Source organism: Geotrypetes seraphini, chromosome 13, assembly GCF_902459505.1.
Source record: "Geotrypetes seraphini chromosome 13, aGeoSer1.1, whole genome shotgun sequence".
NCBI lineage: Eukaryota > Metazoa > Chordata > Amphibia > Gymnophiona > Dermophiidae > Geotrypetes > Geotrypetes seraphini.
The window spans coordinates 76,949,925-76,969,455 of NC_047096.1; the positions used below are offsets into that span (position 1 = coordinate 76,949,925).

A 19,531-nucleotide genomic window follows, 5' to 3' on the forward strand; every position below is an offset into this window, starting at 1 on the left:
ACCTGGACGATTGGCTGATCAAAGCCCCGACCAGGGAGGGGGTTATCTCAGCGACCCGACAGACTATTACTTCTCTTCAGGGTCTGGGTTTCGAGGTAAACTTTCCAAAATCCCAGCTGTGCCCCTCTCAGTCCTTACAATTCATCGGGGCCGTGCTGGACACGGTCCGTCTTCGTTCCTTCCTCCCTCCCCAGCATCGGGAGGCGTTGGTAAATCTGAGCCGACAAGTCTCGAGATCGACCTCGGTCTTGGCACGACAAATGATGACGCTCCTCGGCCATATGGCCTCCACCGTCCACGTTACCCCGCTTGCCCGCCTTCATCTGCAGTTATCACAGTGGACTTTGGCCTCACAATGGCGTCAGGATCGAGACCCGATCAACCGCCACGTGAAAGTGACTCACTCCTTGCAAAGATCGCTCCGTTAGTGGGCAGACTCTTCGAATCTTTCCAAGGGTTTGCTCTTTCTCGCCCCTCCACACCACAAGGTCCTAACCACGGACTCGTTGGAGTATGCTTGGGGGGCTCATGTAGACGATCTCCACACTCAAGGTCTGTGGTCCAAAGAGGATTGTCGCTGCCACATCAACGTGCTGGAGCTCCGGGCCATTTACCTCGCCGCAGTGGCCTTCCAACACCTGCTTCGCGACCAGGTGGTTCTCGTCCGCACGGACAACCAGGTGGCGATGTACTACGTAAACAAGCAAGGAGGGACGGGGTCATGGTCCCTCTGCCTAGAGGCTTTACGGCTCTGGGAGTGGGCGATCTCCCAAAATATCTCCCTTCGAGTGGTTTACATACAGGGAGAACAAAACTGCCTGGCGGACAGGCTCAGCCGCCTCCTCCAGCCACACGAGTGGTCCCTGCATTCCCAGGTCCTGCGACAGGTGTTCGACGCGTGGGGGACTCCCCAGATAGATCTGTTCGCCTCCCCCGACAATCAAAGACTGCCTCTCTTCTGTTCAAGGATATACTCCCCGGACCGTCTCGAGGCCGATACCTTCCTCCTCGATTGGGAGGGGAAATTCCTCTATGCGTTCCCACCGTTTCCTCTGATTCTGAGGACGCTGGTTCATTTGAAATCGGTGAGGGCCACTCTGATCTTGATTGCTCCTCGATGGCCTCGCCAGCCTTGGTTTTCCCTACTACTTCAACTCAGTGTCAGGGAACCTCTACTTCTGCCTGTATTTCCCTCTCTGCTATCTCAGAGTCGGGGTTCGCTGTTACATCCCAATCTTCAGTCTCTTCATCTAACTGCTTGGTTTCTTTCCCCCTGACTTCTTCCTCTGTATCGCAGTCGGTCAGGGAGGTGCTGGAGGCTTCTCGGAAAGTCTCGACCAGACTATGCTATTCCCAGAAGTGGACTAGATTCTCTTCCTGGTGCTCCTCTCACCGCCAGGACCCGGTGTCGGTCCCTGTGCCCTTGGTTCTGGAGTATTTGCTTCATTTGTCTCACTCTGGCCTAAAGACCAATTCCATTCGAATGCATCTTAGTGCGATTGCTGCTATTCATCAGCCCCTGGATGGGAAGGCTCTTTCACTCCATCCCTTGGTCTCTTGCTTCATGAAGGGTCTTTTGAATGTTCATCCTCCTCTCAAACCTCCTCCTGTGGTTTGGGATCTGAATGTGGTTCTGGCCCGACTCATGAAACCACCGTTTGAGCCTATGGATAAGTGTCATCTTAAATTTCTCACTTGGAAAGTGATCTTCCTACTCGCCCTCACGTCTGCTCGAAGAGTTAGTGAGGTGCAAGCTTTGGTGGCGGACCCACCTTTCACTGTATTCCATCATGACAAGGTGGTCCTCCGCACTCACCCTAAGTTTTTACCTAAGGTGGTGTCTGATTTTCATCTCAACCAGTCCATTGTTCTGCCAGTGTTCTTTCCCAAACCCCACTCTCATCCTGGAGAGGTGGCGCTCCACACTCTTGACTGCAAGAGGGCGTTGGCTTTTTACCTTCAACGCACTCACGCTCATCGGACGGTCCCCCAATTGTTTTTGTCCTTTGACCCTAACAGATTGGGGCGTCCAGTTTCCAAGCGCACCCTGTCCAACTGGTTGGTTGCTTGTATTTCTTTCTGCTACGTTCAGGCTGGTCTCGCGCTGCATGGTCGAGTTACGGGACATAAAGTCCGAGCTATGGCAGCTTCGATAGCCTTCCTCAGGTCTACGCCGATTGAGGATATCTGCAAGGCTGCCACATGGTCTTCGGTTCATACTTTCACCTCTCATTACTGCCTGGATACACTGTCCAGAAGCGATGGCCTGTTCGGCCAATCGGTGTTACGTAATCTGTTTTCTTAAATTGCCAGCTTCCCTCCACCTCTTCGTTATTAGCTTGGAGGTCACCCACATGTGAGAATATCATGCCTGCTTGTCCTGGGATAAAGCACAGTTATTTACCGTAACAGGTGTTATCCCAGGACAAGCAGGCAGCATATTCTTAACACATGGGTGACGTCACCGACGGAGCCCTCGGTACGGACCTTTTTAACTAGAAGTTTCTAGTTGGCCGCACCGCGCGTGCGCGAGTGCCTTCCCGCCCGACGGAGGAGTGCGTGGTCCCCAGTTTCTTCGTTTCCGCGAAGCGAAGAAGACGCGTGTGTTTTTTCAACGGCCGTTGAAACCACTTTTTTGCCTTCCCGCTCGCGCTTTTTTTCCTAATTTTTCTTCTTTTGCCTTCGGGTATCTTTTTCTTTTGCTTTGTAAAAAAAAAAAAAAAAAAAAAACCTTGCTTTTTTTCGACTTTTTTCGATTTTGCCCCGGCGGGGCCTGTTGCCATTATACAGGCCTCGGGGTTCGATTTTGCGGAGGCCGTTTTCCCCTTCATGCCCCCGCAGGTCGGTTTTAAAAAGTGCCAGCGGTGTGCACGCCCGATCTCCATCACTGACCCACACAATTGGTGTTTACAGTGTTTGGGTCCGGAGCATCGGGCGGACTCCTGCACCCGCTGTGCCACTCTTCAAAAGAGAACCCTTAAAAACCGAAGAATTCAACAAACTCTTCTCTTTGGCTCCGGGTCGGCGATGGACTCCTCGACATCGACAGCGGTACCACAGAAATCTGCACCGTCTACTTCGACACCGCCCGACCCCACATCGGCGTCTCTGGCGCCAGGTAAGCCGGCTAAGAAGCCTTCCTCTTCCCTCGAGCGCCCTCCAACTACGGTGGCGACGCCGACCTTACCGGCATCGCACCGGTCCCGCAAGCGCTCCGCCCCGATCTCGGTGAGTGCCTCGTCATCGGCCTCCTCATCGCCGGGGCGTGGAGCGGCATCTAAGGAACCGAAGAAAAAGAAAGCGGTTCCGATGCCACCCCTAGATGACCGTATCTCGGCCATCTTAAAAGTTCAACTCCAGGAACAGTTACAGCAACAACTCGAGCACCTGTTGCCCACTATCCTGGCACCGCTCCTTCCGGTACCAGACCGGCCCGAGCCCCGTACCGAACCCCCGGTATCCACCCCTTCGGTACCTATCAACACCTCCATGCCGATTCTTTCGGCTGAGCAGCTTCATTTATAATGGGATCATAAAATATAAAATAAAACTTAAAATTAGAATTGGAATTTTTAAAAAGTTGCTGGGTAGCTTGCACAAGTAATAATATTGAATAGCAATTAAGATAGAATCTGCTGTCCTCCCCCTACCTAGCTAGCATTAGGCTTAATATTCCGGTGCTTGAAGAAGCTGATGCTAATGTTTCTGGCCGGTGTGGGGCCTTGATTTTTTTTCTGTGCATACTCAAGGCCTGCTGGTTCCCACCCTTTCAGGACTGGAATAGTAAGCCTAATGCCGGCTGCGCGGAGGGGGAGGATGGTAGCGCTGGTCATTGGGGGAGAGGGGTTTGATAAGGAAAGTAGCATCTTTCATCGGGGGGAGGGCTGGGTTTGTGGAGGACAGAAATGCCAGGCATTGGGGGAGAGGGTGGACAGCAGCGCCGCCAATGGGGGAGGAGGACAAAAGTGACAGTCATCGGTTGGGGATTTGAAAATAAACTGAGACGCCCATTTTATTTTTACCCCCAAATCTCAGTTTATATTTGAGTATATATGGTAAATGAAGCCCTTGAATTATGGAATATATGCATTTGGACAAGCCAGGCTGTTATTTCAAGTGTGTGTCAGGAGCTTCATTGTGCTTTAGATGAATGCTGAGAGATTTTTTTCTTTTTTCTTTTGATCTTAGTTCCAAACCTCTGAGCGCAACCGACAGTTTCCAGACTCTGCAGGCAATAACCAAGGGAAAGTGGCTCAGAATCAAAGAAACAGGTCTCGGTCCAGGAGTGTCTCCAAGTCTCCTCCTCATTATTCCCTGACTCAGGATAGGAGAGCGAGGTCTCGTTCTCCTCCAAGACATAGTAAACAGTGAGTAGAAAAGAGAGCTGAGCATGGGCCTTGAGGCCATATGAGATGTCAAGAGGAATCTCAGGTCCTCTCTTGGACAGTTGTTCCTTGAGGCTGAAAAAGGGAAGTTGGACAACAGATTACAATGAATGTATTTTACCACTTGTTTCTCACTTTAGAACCATGGCAGGCACAGGCTTAGTGGCTGCTGAACCCAGGAAGAATTTAAAAGTTCCTGTGATCTTTAGCAGTCTTTTTCTATAAATATGTTTTGACTGCAGCCAAACAGGGCATCTCTACTTCTCTGAGCTTATGCAGGGATTCCTGCACCGTCATGACTCGATTACCATGGGGGGGGGGGGGGTTCCTCTGCCAAGCGTCTAAAAAATGCAGCTTCCCACAACTTCCTGCCATGGCCACTCCAGACAACTCCCACAGCACCCTGATATCAGTTTTTGATGTACAAGATAATGCTGCCACCTTAGAAAATGCTGGTTCATCTTCAGAACTTGATCTGGCTTTGCAGTCCATATAGCCAGTCCTTATTCAGGAGCAGCAGAGTTCTTTCTGCTTGCCATTGCTTCCTCAAACATACTGGTCTCCAGAGCACTATGATTCTCCCAGTGACTATGAAGCCTCTTGGTCACTCAAAAGGTAGCCACATTCCCATTATTGCTAGCTCATATCACTAGGAGCAGCGTGTCCATCTAAAGCAAGAAACAATAGAAGAAGGTTCCTGTCCTAAATTCCTGGAGGAGACGGTGGCAATGCCTGTCCACAAGATACTTCACAGTCTTCAATCCCTATCTGTCTCCAATTACGGTAATACCGAGACATCATGGACTTTACTGTAAAGTATTACTAACGCCAGAGCATGATCAACAACCCCCATACCAGTCAGTAGTATCTGAAGTGGCTCTCAAAACTACTAGATCTTTCAAACAGGCATATATCCCTCCAGGGAAAGAGTGCCAGGCCTTAGATGCCATGAGGAGAAAAAGTACACCAGAATGCCATGCTGAACTTTAGACATAAGTTTGGGATGGTTATCTTTAAGTAGGTGGTCTGGAATAAGTATCTCTGAGGATAGAATTGCTGGAAGTGGTAAGGCATTTGAATTGTGACTGCTGGCTTCTGTGGAACTGTGATGTTTAGTAGCTAAGCTGGGAATAGAGAGCTCTCTAACCATGGAGTAATGTTAATAAGAACAGCCATACTGGGTCAGACCAATGGTCTATCTAGCCCAGTCTCCTGTTTCCAATCCAGGCACAATACCTGGCAGAAACCCAAATAGCAACATTCCATGCTACTGATCTAGTTCAAGCAGTTGCTTCCCCCATGTCTGTCAGGAGTGACGTTGGAAGGGCAGGATTGTCGGCCATGGAAATGGAAAGTCTGGCTCCCACAGTGAGTATAGCTTGTTGATCTACTGCTGCTGCAGCTTTGAGAAGCAGTAGCAGCTGCTATGGAGGAGAAGAGGGGTTGGGATGCAGATGCTGGATTGGGAGGGGAAACAGGGGAGAGGCTGGATGGAAGGGAAAGTATGAAGGGGGGCAGGCTTTGAATGGAAGAGAAAAAGAGGATAGAATTAATGAGACTGGAGAATAAGAGGAAGTGAACTAGGATAGCTGGACTGAAGTTAACAGGTGGAAAGCTGAAGGTATACAGTGAAAAAAAGAGAAATTGAAGACTAGATAGTAAGAGAATTAAATCTGCACAGTGGAGAAAATAAATTGAAGAAAGCCGGAAGAAAAAGAGGAAAGAAAAACAAAAAATGGATAAGAAATCCTGGCAAGAGAGTTAAGAGAAGATGAGGAAATTGGAAACCAGAGACTGGGAACCAAAATCAGCAGACAACAAAGGTAGAAACAAGAATTTTATTTTAGTTTACAATAGAAGTAGTGTGGTAGCTGTATTAATAAGCATTAAGAATTATAAATAGAAAATGGAAATAAGGTGATTATCTTTTCACAGAATTAATTTTGTGGTTAAACAATTTTTATTGGAGTCAACTGAACAAGTTAAACGCAATACATACAACCAGGTCTTACATACCAAGACCTCAACAGACATAAGCAATGCCAAAGTCCAGGTACCCTATTTTTAAAATAACAGTCTATTATCAAAAAAACAACCCCCCTCCATATACTACCCAAATCAATAAGAGCCGGGCAAAGCTAAACCGCCCTATGAGCTCAGGCAAACAGAGTCCCATCAAAGCCCGTCAAACATGTCTCTTATACCCAAACATAGATAGTACTGGTCAAACAAACCCTGGATAAGAGATCCCATACCACGCAGTCTGATTGAACTAATTTTAATACATTTTTTGATTGGCATCCAAAGCTACCTTCCTTGGGTCAGGGCAAGCCCCCATAACAGCAGAATACTATTCTGACCTGAAGAGGAAGTTGGGCCTCTGAAAACTAATTCAAAAATGTATTTAGTCCAATAGAATGGTATCATTTTATTTTCCATTTGTTGTTTTATTTGCATTTAATTCTAATGCAGTGCTTGGAATATATCAGTTTTTAAATTTATATCTGCTATCTTTATACTTTGCATAGTATAGGGGGACATGCATCACTTTCTTTTTTTTCTGGTGTTGCACTGCAGAGTCTAATTTTTGTATACAAATTTCTAATTCTAGCTTGTGGTTACTTGTCTTATTCTGTGCTGGAGAGAGTCTATCTGTGTTCTGCATATGTGAAAGAGACATGGTTTTCAGTTAGCATTGACTGTGCAGAATCGATTTGCATTAATCTTACTTGTTTAGTTTTCTAATAGGTTTATTGATGATTAGTGCCCACTGCAGATTAATTTTAATGCTGATCATATTGAAAGGTTGAGCCCATATCTTATCAAATTGCACTGGTTACCTATACATGCATGTTGTTTTTTTCAAATTTATACAATAGCATTTAAAGCTCTTCATAGATTAGGCTCAAGTTATATATGTAAGCCTCTCCTTTCCTCTCTCTGATCAGAGTGGGGCTTTCATATACCATAAGTTTGTGACCAAACTGCATGACTTTTTAGAACATAAGAATTGTCGCTGCTGGGTCAGACCAGTGGTCCATTGTGCCCAGCAATCCGCTCACATGGCAGCCCTTATGTCAAAGACCAGTGCCCTATTTTAGTCTAGCCTGACCTGCGTACATTCTGATTCAGCGGGAAGGTGTCTAACCTTGTCTTGAATCCCTGGAGGGTGCTTTCCCCTATAACAGCCTCTGGAAGAGCATTCCAGATTTCTACCACTCTCTGGGTGAAGAAGAACTTCCTTACGTTTGTACGGAATCTATCTCCTTTTAACTTTAGAGAGTGCCCTCTCGTTCTCTCCACTTTGGAGAGAGTGAACAATCTCTCTTTCTCTAAGTCTTTTCCCTTCATTATCTTGAATGTTTCGATTATGTCCCTTCTGTCTCCTCATTTCAAGGGAGAAGAGGCCCAGTTTCTCTAGCCTCTCACTGTACATCAACTCCTCCAATCCCTTAACTATTTTTGTCGCTCTTCTCTGGACCCTTTCGAGTAGTACTATGTCTTTTTTCATGTATGGCGACTAGTGTTGGACACAGTATTCCAGGTGGGGGCGCACAATGGCCCAGTACAGAGGCATGATAACCTTCTCTGATCTGTTTGTGATCCCCCTTTTTAATCATTCCTAGCATTCTGTTCACCCTTTTCGCTGCTGCTGTGCATTGCGCGGACAACTTCATTGACTTGTCTACAAGTACTCCCAAGTCTCTGTCTTGGGGGGGTCTCTCTGAGTACTGCACTGGACATCCTGTATTTGTGTATATGATTTTTGTTACCGACATGCATCACCTTGCACTTAACCACGTTGAACCTCTTGCCATTCCTCGAGCATGTTTGTCTCATTGTAGGTTTTCGCAATCCTTCTGTGTCCTCACTACTCTGAATAACTTTGTATCATCCACAAATTTAATCACCTTGCTCGTTGTACCAATTTCCAGGTTGTTTATAAATATATTGAAGAGCAATGGCCCGAGAACTGAAACCTGCGGCACTCTACTTGTGACGTTTTTCCAGTCCGAGTATTGTCCATTTACCCCCACTCTCTGTTTCCTATCCACCAACCAGTTTTTAATCCAAATGAGTATATCACCCTTGATTCCATGGTTCGCAATTTTTCAAAATAGTCATTCAAGCGGGACCTGTCAAACGCCTTCTGAAAATCCAGATATACAGTGTTGACCAGGTCACCCTTGTCTATCTGCCTGTTTACTCCCTCGAAGAAGTGTAGTAAGTTTGTCGAGCAAGATCTTCCTTTGCTGAAGCCGTGCTGGCTGGTCCTCATCAGATTGTGTTCCTCAAGGTGATCAATGATGCGGTCCTTTATTAGCGCCTCTACCATCTTTCCCGGTACAGGTCTGTAGTTTCCCGGATCTCCCCTCGAACCTTTCTTGAAGATTGGCATAACATTCGCTACTTTCCAGTCTTCCGGAATCCTTTCTGATTTGATTGACAGATTGGTTATTAGTTGATGCAGTTCATCTATAACCCCTTTCAGTTCCTTGATTACCCTTGGGTGGATGCTGTCCGGTCCTGGGGATTTATAGTTTTTAAGCCTTTCAATCTGCCTGCATACCTCTTCTAGACTGATCGTCGATCCTGTCAGTTTCCTGTCTTTGTTTCCTGTGTATAGCCTGTCAGTTTCTGGTATATTGGATATATCCTCTGAAACTACAAACAGTCCCTATGAGCCATTTGTATCTCAGCCTCATGAACCTTTAAATATGGTAGTTGCTCCTTATGATTATGCTGATATTTTAGACAGGTGGAGTTCTGATTTGGAAATATTGTTAGTAATGCTCAACATTAGACCTCTGATAGGATACCTTGTGAGAAGGCCTAGTGCCTGTAGTGTGGAACACAGTTCCTTCTAAAGAACTTTTTATTCCACTTGCAGGTATAACTCCAGTGTGGATAGGAGAGAGAAAACCAGGCCCAAGAGCCCTTCTCCCGAGAAGGATGGATATCGTAGACAGCATGCTTCTGGCTATACTAGGTAGGATACAGTTGTTATAGATTTTTATAAAATTAGTTTTTAAAAAATAGTCCCATATTGTGCTCTGTAAGAGAAAGTAACCACTGATGTAGGGATGGCCTAGGAACTGCTGAGTTACCTGGCTGCTTTATGGTATTTTTTTAAACAGGAAGTTATCTTTAGAGGAGCTAGAACATAAACGTCAGGAAATGATGCAGGATGCCAAGTGGAGGGAGAAAGATCGAATAAACAACATCAGGAAATACAAACAGGAGGAGGACAAGGAACGTGACCTGGAGAAGCGCAACTCCAAGAAGCGGAAGTTTATACAGTAAGTTTTTGGGGATCATGCTACATACACCCAGCTAGTCAGGTTTTTAGGATATCGACAATGGGAGATTTGCATACACTAGGAACAGTGCAGGCAAATCTATCTTATGCATAATGTGGATTTTGTTCTGAGGATTGTGCTAGGATTATTGGTGCTGTGGCTTGTGTTAAATGCTTCGTTCCAAGTTCTGGATTCTATGGTGTAAGTTTATGGCACCTAAGCATTTGTGGTATCTATTTGTGAAATAGCCTTCCTGACAGCTTCAACATGTTTACACATGTTTGAGGTAGGCCCAACTTTCCCACCAAAGTGAACATAGGTTTGGGCATATTTTGTAACATATCTGGATATCTTGAACTTTGCCCAATCTTTGCCCCCCTTGGAACACCTGTATTTATAGGGTGTAAAATTTTTTTTTTTTTTGAAAGTCACTTCCATGTATCTGTGGTCTTCTTTATAATAATCTAACTGATATAAAAGTGTATATTTTGCCAGTAGATGGGTACAGGAGTGGAACTTGGGCAGAATTCACAAGAATGCATGTAGCTTATACCGTAAGTTAATTTAGATGTGTAATTTAAAATAAAAAAAAATCTAAATGTGGACATTTAACACCTGCTATTGAGTAGGTGTAAACATTCCTTTCTGCAACACAGAGGCAATTTCTGCCTTTTACACAGACACTTGTTTCTTGTTATAAAATAGCATTTCGAGTAGGTACCTACTTTACCCTCTTAAACTAGCTGCTGTCTAAAAATATGTGTAGTGTGTTGGCAGCATGTCTAACTCTGGGCAATTTTATTAGTGCCTCATTGTGTATGTAAACCACTGTTTTTAACCTGTGAACAAAAAAATAAGGTTTTATAAAATTACACTCTTCAAAGCCTTAGCTACTTTCTCCTTTTTCATAGTGACATGAAACTGGACAGTGCAGCATCTTCTTCCCTAGAGGATCGAGTGAAACGCAATATTCACAGCATCCAAAGGACATCATCAGCACTCGAGAAAAGCTTCATTCAACGATAGAGGCTGCTATGACAAGGGTCTGAGACTCCTACATCTTTGCCTCTATCTGCTGCAACTTTGACTAAAGACTTGATACAGTGTCTGCAGGAACAAATTGTGATTTGCTCCACTATTCCCAGTGCTGGCATATTTTATCTTTTTGTATCTCATACAGTGTTTGTGTGCACTCATCTTACATGGACATAAATTGTAAATTAGTCTGCCTTTCTGTGACTAATGGCTTCATGTAGCATAATTTACTACTCCAGCATGCCTTCTCCATGCCAGTTTTTTTAAATTTTTATTTAATAGCCAATATGTTTGGCACATAAGAGATGAAATCATTTAATGTCAACTCTGCTCCCCTGCAAAAGTTGTAGTACTAGACAGAAGCTCCTATATTAATCCAAAGATCAACTATTTCTGCTTGCCATAAAGAGCCAGTAGGGTACCTAGATTTGATTCTCATAAACATACTTTTACTGCTGTAGCGCAAATGCCAAACACTCCACTTTAGCTACCACAGCCATATACTGTTTGCATGCAGCAATTGTGGACTTAAGGTTTCAAAAGCTATGTCATAGTAAGATGGGCTGTGTTTTTATTAGTTGGGACCTCAATCTGGCCCTCTCTGGGGCGAGATGCTAGGCTCATCTGTAGATGCTGTGGGTGCACTGAACCCAAAGCTCTGCCAGGAAAGGTCACTGGTTATTCGGTCAAATTTACAGAAAAATACTGAGTATCTAGATGTATGATGCAGCAACCTTGCAAACATACCCATAACAAGCTAAATTCTTATAAGTCCTTTTCCAGATCCCACTCTAGTCTTTCTCTGTCAAATTCAACTGCAACTCTTTGTTCCAATTAGTAATAACACTTGCTGATGTGGTAAAGGAAGTGGCCAACCCCTTCACTAATGCTCTTTTAATAAATTGGGAAGACGTACTCTCTCACAAAGTACTTCCTTAATGGCAGTAGGAGCTTGCAACATTTCTCCCATCCAGATGCTCTGCTAAAGCTTTCCATAAATGAAAGAAGGTACTCCAGCTTGATCAAGAAATCTTGTAACCTCCTGCACCAGATCTTCAAAAAACCTGCCATGAAACACAGCCCTTCTGCCTTCCACCCAACCACATCTGTAGAAAAGGACATACTGATATGTAGGCATTCTCTGAGGACAAGCAGGCTTAATATTCTCACAGGTGGGTGAGGTCATCCATGGAACCTGGTATTGATGCTGCTAAGTGCACTGTCACTTTAAATCTTTAGGTAGTGCCCATACTGCCCAATGGCTCTTTGTTTTCTACAGAGTTGAGAAGCTATGTCTTCAGTTTCCTCTTCAGCATGTCAAACTTTTACTTGGGGGAGGGGGGGAAGGTGTTGTACCTTCCCATTCCTATTTTTTTATTGTTCTCATAATTCTTCATTTTTATCATTTTTTTAGCTTGGGTTTCAGTTCTGTAAACTTTTCACTTTTGGGCCTTCAGGCCACCTTGAACCCTTTTTTCACCTGGGAGTATTGACACGTTTTCAATAACCTTTTTACTCAAGCACCCCAGGTCATTGAGTCTTTTGACTTGGTGTCAGCTGTGTTTCCCTCCATGTCATAGAGGGTTCTGAGTGGCTTCAAGAAATGTACTCTATATAATCGGATAATTTCAACCTCTGATCCAGATAATTGGTGTGTCCAGTGTCTGGGGCCTGAGCTTTGGGACATTAGGTGTGACATCTATCTCCACATGCAAAAGAGTACACTAAAAGCCCCCAAACTATAGTTTGGCAAACATTTTGGTACAACATAGGCATCGAGCATGGCAGGAGATTCGGAACCCAACACTTAGCCTCCCATATCTTTTGGCACTGGCACTGTCTGCATCGAGAGCAGCAGTAGACATGACACATAAGAAAGCTAAGAAGCATAAATATTCTTCCCCTTCTAGTCAGGCACAGCTTCCGCCCAGGTGTTGACTTTGACACATAGTAAGTATCAATGCATGAAGGAGTGTTCTCCATCCTTCTAGATGATGTTTCCCCTCATTGGCATGCCTTGACATCAAGGTCTCTCACATCTGGTCATCCAGTACAGCAGATTGTTTCCATGCTGATGTCTTCCTGTACCGGCACTGACTCTCCAGGAGGAGATCTGGATTATGTTCAGAGAAAAGCTTTCAGGACTACTGCAGATGTAGTTTTCTGAGGCTTCCATGCCTGCCTCAGCCCAACCTGAGGATGAATTGAAGCATCAAGGGTTGGGTTTGGCACAGACCTACTCAATGTAAGCATCATCATCACCAGAGGGCTTTCCCCTGGGTCAGACCATTGACTCATGCCTTGACACACACTCTCAGACTCCTCAAAGTATTCCCAGAAGGGAATACTTTGAGGAGTCTGACTTGGATATCTCTAATCATTCAGATGAGGATTTGCCACAATAAATCAGCAGAAGAATCCTATGGAATACCTTCTGAACCTTCTCTTCCTCGAAGACAAGTCTCCACCAGAAAGTGTATCTTTTACTGGTTTTCTATGGCAAATGGGTCAAGCTCTACCCATTAAAGTGTATCTTTTACTGGCTTTCTGTGGCGAATGGGTCAAGCTCTATCCATTAAAATGGGAACAGAAGAGGAACCTTGCTCTGAGTTTTCTTACCACCTTGACTATGAAGCATCACCAAATGAATGTATTAAAGTGCCTTTACATAGGGTCAAGAAAGATACTCTATTTAAGAACTGGGAGAACCCTCTACTGGTTTAGGTAGCTCCTAAAAAAAAAAAAAAAAAGAAGACACAATGTATAGAATTCAAAACTGTCTAGGATTTGAGAGAACACAACTGCAAGATCATTCTTTAGCTCACGTAGTTCAAGATCTTATGCTTCTGCTTCTCCAGGAAGAGAAGCCAGCACATTAGAAACTTTTGGAAAAACACATTTCCTAGTCATCTATGCTCATCAATAGAATCATGGACTACCAGTTCTATTCTTCTGTTTATTTGAAATGCTTGCTTAAACAACTTCGAGAGTTTGAGGAATTCTTCCCTCCAGCGCAACTGAAACAATTTCAACAATTATCAAAGAACTTGTTCATTAGAGGAAGTACTTGGTTAGAAACATTTTTGATGCATCCAGTGTTTCGTCTCTTAAATATTTGCAGTGCCAATTGCAATTCGCTGATTAGCTTGACTGAAGGTCTCAGAGCCTGAAACTTCACTGCAAGAATGCCTTGCTGATGTTCCTTGCAAGGGTGATGATTTGTTTTGAGATAAGACCGAAGAGACAGCAGATAAGATTAAAAAAACACACAGACACAAACCTCTGTCATCTTCTAGAAGATTTTCTTCATCTAGACCAGGGGTGTCAAAGTCCCTCCTTGAGGCCCAGAATCCAGTCGGGTTTTCAGGATTTCCCCAATGAATATGCATACCAATTATTACACAAATGGGATTTATAATTCCTATTCAATAGCTCTCATATATTAAAACATCAATTCATACACCATAAAGAGCTATAAATCTATTACCACAATTTTAATCAATCAACATTTATTTCTTACTTAAGGTATGATAAAGTCATTGATATAATGGAATTTATGATAAATAGATATAAACTTATTGTTTTAGTATTAGGATTGTAAAGTATTTGTATTGTATGTTATAGAACATGATTTCTGATTGAACCTTGGAACAACTTTCAGCCCCTGATGACGCTGATGGGCGAAACACAGTATTGTGTTGGGCATAATGGTTCAATTTTGATGAGATGATGTATGAGCATGAAGAAAAAATCAAGTGGATGAATAAATCGAGTTAAAAGAACAAAGTTTGCACAGTATTTGAAGATCACGAAGTTTAACATTTGGCAACACGTGAAGTTTGATATGAACTTTTAAAGGGTGGGAAGGGTAGCTAGAGATATTTATTAGATTTATTTAAGATATATGAATTGAGGAAATGTTTGATTTATATGGAATTTAGTAAGAAATAAATGTTATTGATTAAAATTGTGGTAATAGATTTATAGCTCTTTATGGTGTATGAATCCATGAATATGCATGAGATCTATTAGCATACAATGAAAGCAGTGCATGCAAATAGATCTCATGCATATTCATTGGAGGAAATCCTGAAAACCCTTCTGGATTCTGGCCTTTGAGGAGGGACTTTGACATCCCTGATCTAGACATTCATACTACTATAACTTGAAATGCTGTTACTTGGCTATCTTCATCATCCTCTAGGCCAGCAAAACAACAAAAGACACATAAATCATAGCCTCATTCTCAGTCTAAACAGCAGTCACTTGACTATTCCTCCCAATCTTCCCTTTAGAGGCAGGTTGATCTTTTTTTTCCATTAACGCTGGACTGTTATCACAACAGATCTTTTTTTCACTAATGGACTGTTATCACAACAGATCAGTTGATGCTTCGAGTTGTCACTCCAGGCTATACTCTCCACTTGATCAAAAAAAACTTCAAACCATCCACCAAGAATCTCTTTTCAGCTCTCTCCAGAGGACCCTCCTTTACCAAAAACTCTCAGCCCTTCAGCTAAATGCAAAGAACCTGTTTCTCTGGAGGAGAAGGGCTGGGGGGTCTATTCCACATATTACCTGATACCGAAAAAGATTGGATGCCTTTTCTCTATTCTAGACCTCTGAGGCCTTAAACCAATACTGGCTGAAGGAGCAGTTTTGCATGGTCTCTCTGGGAACCATTCTATCCCTGCTAGACAAAGGAGGCTGGCTTTGCTCAGAAGATTTCAAAGAAACCTACACTCGCATATCCATCCTACCTGCTCACAGAAAATATCTTTATTTCCACATAGGTCCCAGACATTCTTAGTACAAGGTTTAGCTGTTTGGGTTGGTTTCTGCTCCTTGTATCTTAATGAAATGACTAGAGGTAGTAGTGGCAGCATTTTGCACATGGGGTTTAATGTATTTCCCTACTTAAACAACTGGTTGATCAAGGCTTCATCATAGCAAGCAGCTCAGCATGCCATCAGTTCACAGTTTGTCTTCTAGACCTGCTTGGGTTTTCTGTAACTACCAAAAGTCACACTATTTTCCTCTCAGACACTACTCTGGTCAAGCTTTTCTACAGAAGCTGAGAAATAATAATCTCATTCACCTGTCAGGCTCCACTCTGCAACACACTTTTGCATGTCAGATGTTAACACCTTCTCAGTCACATGGTATCAACAGTGCACGTCGTCACCTCAGAGTTCCACAGTGAACCCTGTTGACCCAATGGTCTTGAGCCATGGGACATATGTCTGCTCACATCTAAATCACTTTGGTTCTCTGTCATACTTTCCAGAAGTGGATGATGCCACGCAGTCTTACTCAGGGTATCCGATTCCAACCTCCTCACCACCAACAACTTCTAACCACAGATGCTTTGATGCTAGAATGGGGGACTCATTTGGATGGTCTCCACACTCAGGGAGTCTGGTCTTGCCAAGAACAGACCCTCCATATCAATCTTCTAAAGTTAACGAACAAAGAATACTCTCGTCACATTTCAAGACAGTTTGCTTCAGCAGCTAGTACATGTTCAAATAGACAACCAAGCAGCTGTGTTCCATCTGAACAAATAAGGGGGCACAGGATCTCATCCCCTTTGTATGGAGGCAATAGAAATTTGGAAATGGGAATCTACTGGTGGAATACTTGGGGTAGTTTACTTACCAGAGACACATAATGTGTTAGCAGACTTCTTCAGCCTCACAAATGGTATCTCAACATAACTATCTTTCAACCAATTTTCTCTAGATGGAGAACACCAGACATAGATTACTTTGCTTCCCTTACAACAGCAAACTTCCACAATTCTGTTCCAGACTTTTTGCCTTTCTGTTTCATTGGGGAAGAGGTTCCGCTACACATTTTCTCCGATTCCTCTCATAGGGAAAACTACTCAAGCCTCACCATGATTGAGGTACAATGATCCTCATCGCACCTGTTTGGCCATGCCATGTTTGGTTTCTACTCCTGGAGCTTTTGACCAAGTAACAGTGGAAATTGCAACCATTTCCAGTGTTGCTAACTGAAAACGAAGGGTACCTACTTAATCCCAATACCTGCTCATTAGCACTAATAACATGATTTCTTTCACCAAACAAATAAATACTTTCTACCATCTTGCTTTATTTGCCAGCAGTGTAATTAGTGAAAGCTTGATACCCCTTAATATCCAAATATCATTTAACTGCCTTCCACAACTGCAATGAGTGGGAAAGAATAAGGCTAATCCTGCCACTGCCTCTATATGAGGCAAGGCTGGGTTAACTATAAGTAATACCCTGGCTGACTCAACAAGGATCATATATATATGCCTTTTTGGCCTGTGCCCAATAATACAGCATGGAATTTGGCAATGTCATACCTTCCCTCTCCTTGGGCTATATATATATATTCCAAACTGGTTCTGGATAGATGCTCATGCCAAATAAAATTAACCTTGCTACTATTTGGTTCAGGAAAAAAACATAAACACATGGGAACAGGGTATGGAAGGTATTGAAACAAGCAGAGTAAATGTGGCAGAATAGTCATTTTCTACTGAGTGATGATTTTATTCTTGTATTTATATAGCCTTGTAAATACTTTTTGCTCCTTTCATTAGGAATTTTTTACATTTCCAAAAATGATATTAATGTAAAGTCCAAAAAATAAAAGCATAGCACAGGAAGCATATTATTTTCAGAAATAGGTGTTCACTTGCTCTGCTTCAAAAGGGTTCACCTTTTAAGATGGGCCACTTTAAAAATAAAATCATGAAATGCATCTTTTGGCTTCCTAGTATTAACCTGTACTACAATGCAGATGCTGGCACTGCTGCATTTATCTCATAGTACCCTTCTTTTACTAACGCATAGCGTGGGTTTTAGCGCCAGCAGCGGCAGTAACTGCTCTGGTGTTCATAGAATTCCTGTGAGCGATGGAGCAGTTACCACTGCTGCCGGCGCTAAAACCCACACTGCGTTAGTAAAAGAGGGGGATTGTGAGGTATTTTGTGGTTTCTGCTTTTTGTATTATATACTTGCCTGCTGGAGAAGATAATACTGCAATAACAGACAATGTCAATGTTAGGTTAAAATGAGTATCCCTTGTTAGGAAGGAAGGAGAGGGTTTTGTTGCCAATGTTGTGTATGTACATGCACATATTGATTAGATAATGCTGAATTCTTTATTAAACTTAAATTTTTTGATCAGCTTTGCTTTTTAAGTATAAGCAGTCTGTAAAGGACTAGGTAACAGTTTCTTTGAGATATGAGGTTTAGTTTATAAATATCACACTGAAGGCATTTGCATAGTGTTGTGGTGACAGGCCTTGAGCGACTAAATGGTTGCAATTATTTCTTCTTTTTTTAATGTAACAATGGTTATCACTTTTTATTTAGTCTATGGCTCTCTGGCTGATAAATGCAATCCACCATTTCACATACATCAGCTTGGTGTTATTTACTGACATAAGTTTCCTTGTTTTCCAGTGTACAAGCATACTCTATATCAGTGTATCACAAATGTGTGCCTCCTGAGATTTATTCTTATAATCTAGCACGGTTTAAGTCTAAACACATAAATAGTGCAGAGCTTCCAAGTTATTCAGGAGGAAGTTTTGGCCAGATTTAGATTTCTGACAACTACATCCTGATGTATAAAGGGACCTACAACACAGATGGAATCAGGAAGGATTAGGTACTTACCTCGATAATCTTCTTTCTAGTAAATAGGCACATCACTCTGGAACATAGGGGTAACGAACCTCTGAGAATGAGATCCTATATAGAGAGCCTCATCTAAGTTTTTTCTGCTCTGCTTCCTCTCATTATGGGCTGTCCTGTAACTCCTAAGTTTGAATCAAAGCACATGGTCAGCCCTAGAGAAGAAAATGGAGTGGTACAGGGACTCCCCAAGAAACTACTACTAATTTCTATAGCGCTACCAGAAGCATGCAGCACTGCACAGAGTCTCAAAGAATAAGAAAACAGTCCCTGCTTGAAAGAGCTTACAATCCAAACAGGCAAGACAGACAAATGGGATGTTATGAAGTCTGTTCTGCTCATATGAACCATATAACATGAAACAATCATTAAACATTTAACTTTGTAACAAGGTGGAATGAACATACCACCTACCTGAGTGCAACCTACACTAACAGTCTTGGAGTTTTGAAAGATACTCCATGGTCTCTTCACAATAGTAGTGGTTCTCCCTAGTGTTGATTGTATTGGACAGAGAAAAGAAATAAGAACATAAGCAGTGCCTCTGCTGGGTCAGACCAGAGGTCCATCATGGCCAGTAGTCCGCTCACGCAGCAGCCCATCAGGTCCAGACCTGTATGTAACCCTCTATATATACCCTTCTATCCCCTTTTCCTTCAGAAAGTTGTCCAATCCCTTCTTGAACTCCAATACCGTACCTTGTCCTATCACACCCTCTGGAAGCGCATTTCAAGTGTCCACCACCCATTGGGTGAAGAAGAACTTCCTAGCATTGGTTCTGAATCTGTCCCCTTTTAATTTTTCTGAATGCCCTCTCGTTCTTGTAGTTTTCGAAAGTTTGATGAATCTGTCCCTCTCCACTTTCTCTATGCCCTTCATGATCTTATAAGTCTCAATCATATCCCCTCTAAGTCTCTGCTTCTCCAGGGAAAAGAGCCCCAGTTTCTCCAGTCTTTCAGCATATGAAAGGTTTTCCATACCTTTAATCAAACGTGTCACTCTCTTCTGAACCCTCTCAAGTATTGCCATATCCTTCTTTAGGTACGGCAACCAATATTGGATGCAGTACTCCAGATGTGGGCGCACCATCGCCCGATACAACGGCAGGATAACT

At 43.2% G+C, this 19,531-nt stretch overlaps 1 protein-coding gene across 1 annotated transcript; it reads left to right on the forward strand.

Annotated features, from left to right (window-relative positions):
- Positions 1-281: 281 nt before the first annotated feature.
- CWC25 (CWC25 spliceosome associated protein homolog) lies at positions 282-10,735 on the forward strand. The gene is made up of 5 exons (XM_033917564.1): positions 282-395; positions 4,189-4,367; positions 9,277-9,375; positions 9,524-9,685; positions 10,597-10,735. Exons 1-5 carry the CDS (start codon positions 282-284, stop codon positions 10,709-10,711), a joined length of 669 nt encoding a protein of 222 aa, XP_033773455.1. The 3' UTR covers positions 10,712-10,735.
- Positions 10,736-19,531: the final 8,796 nt, after the last annotated feature.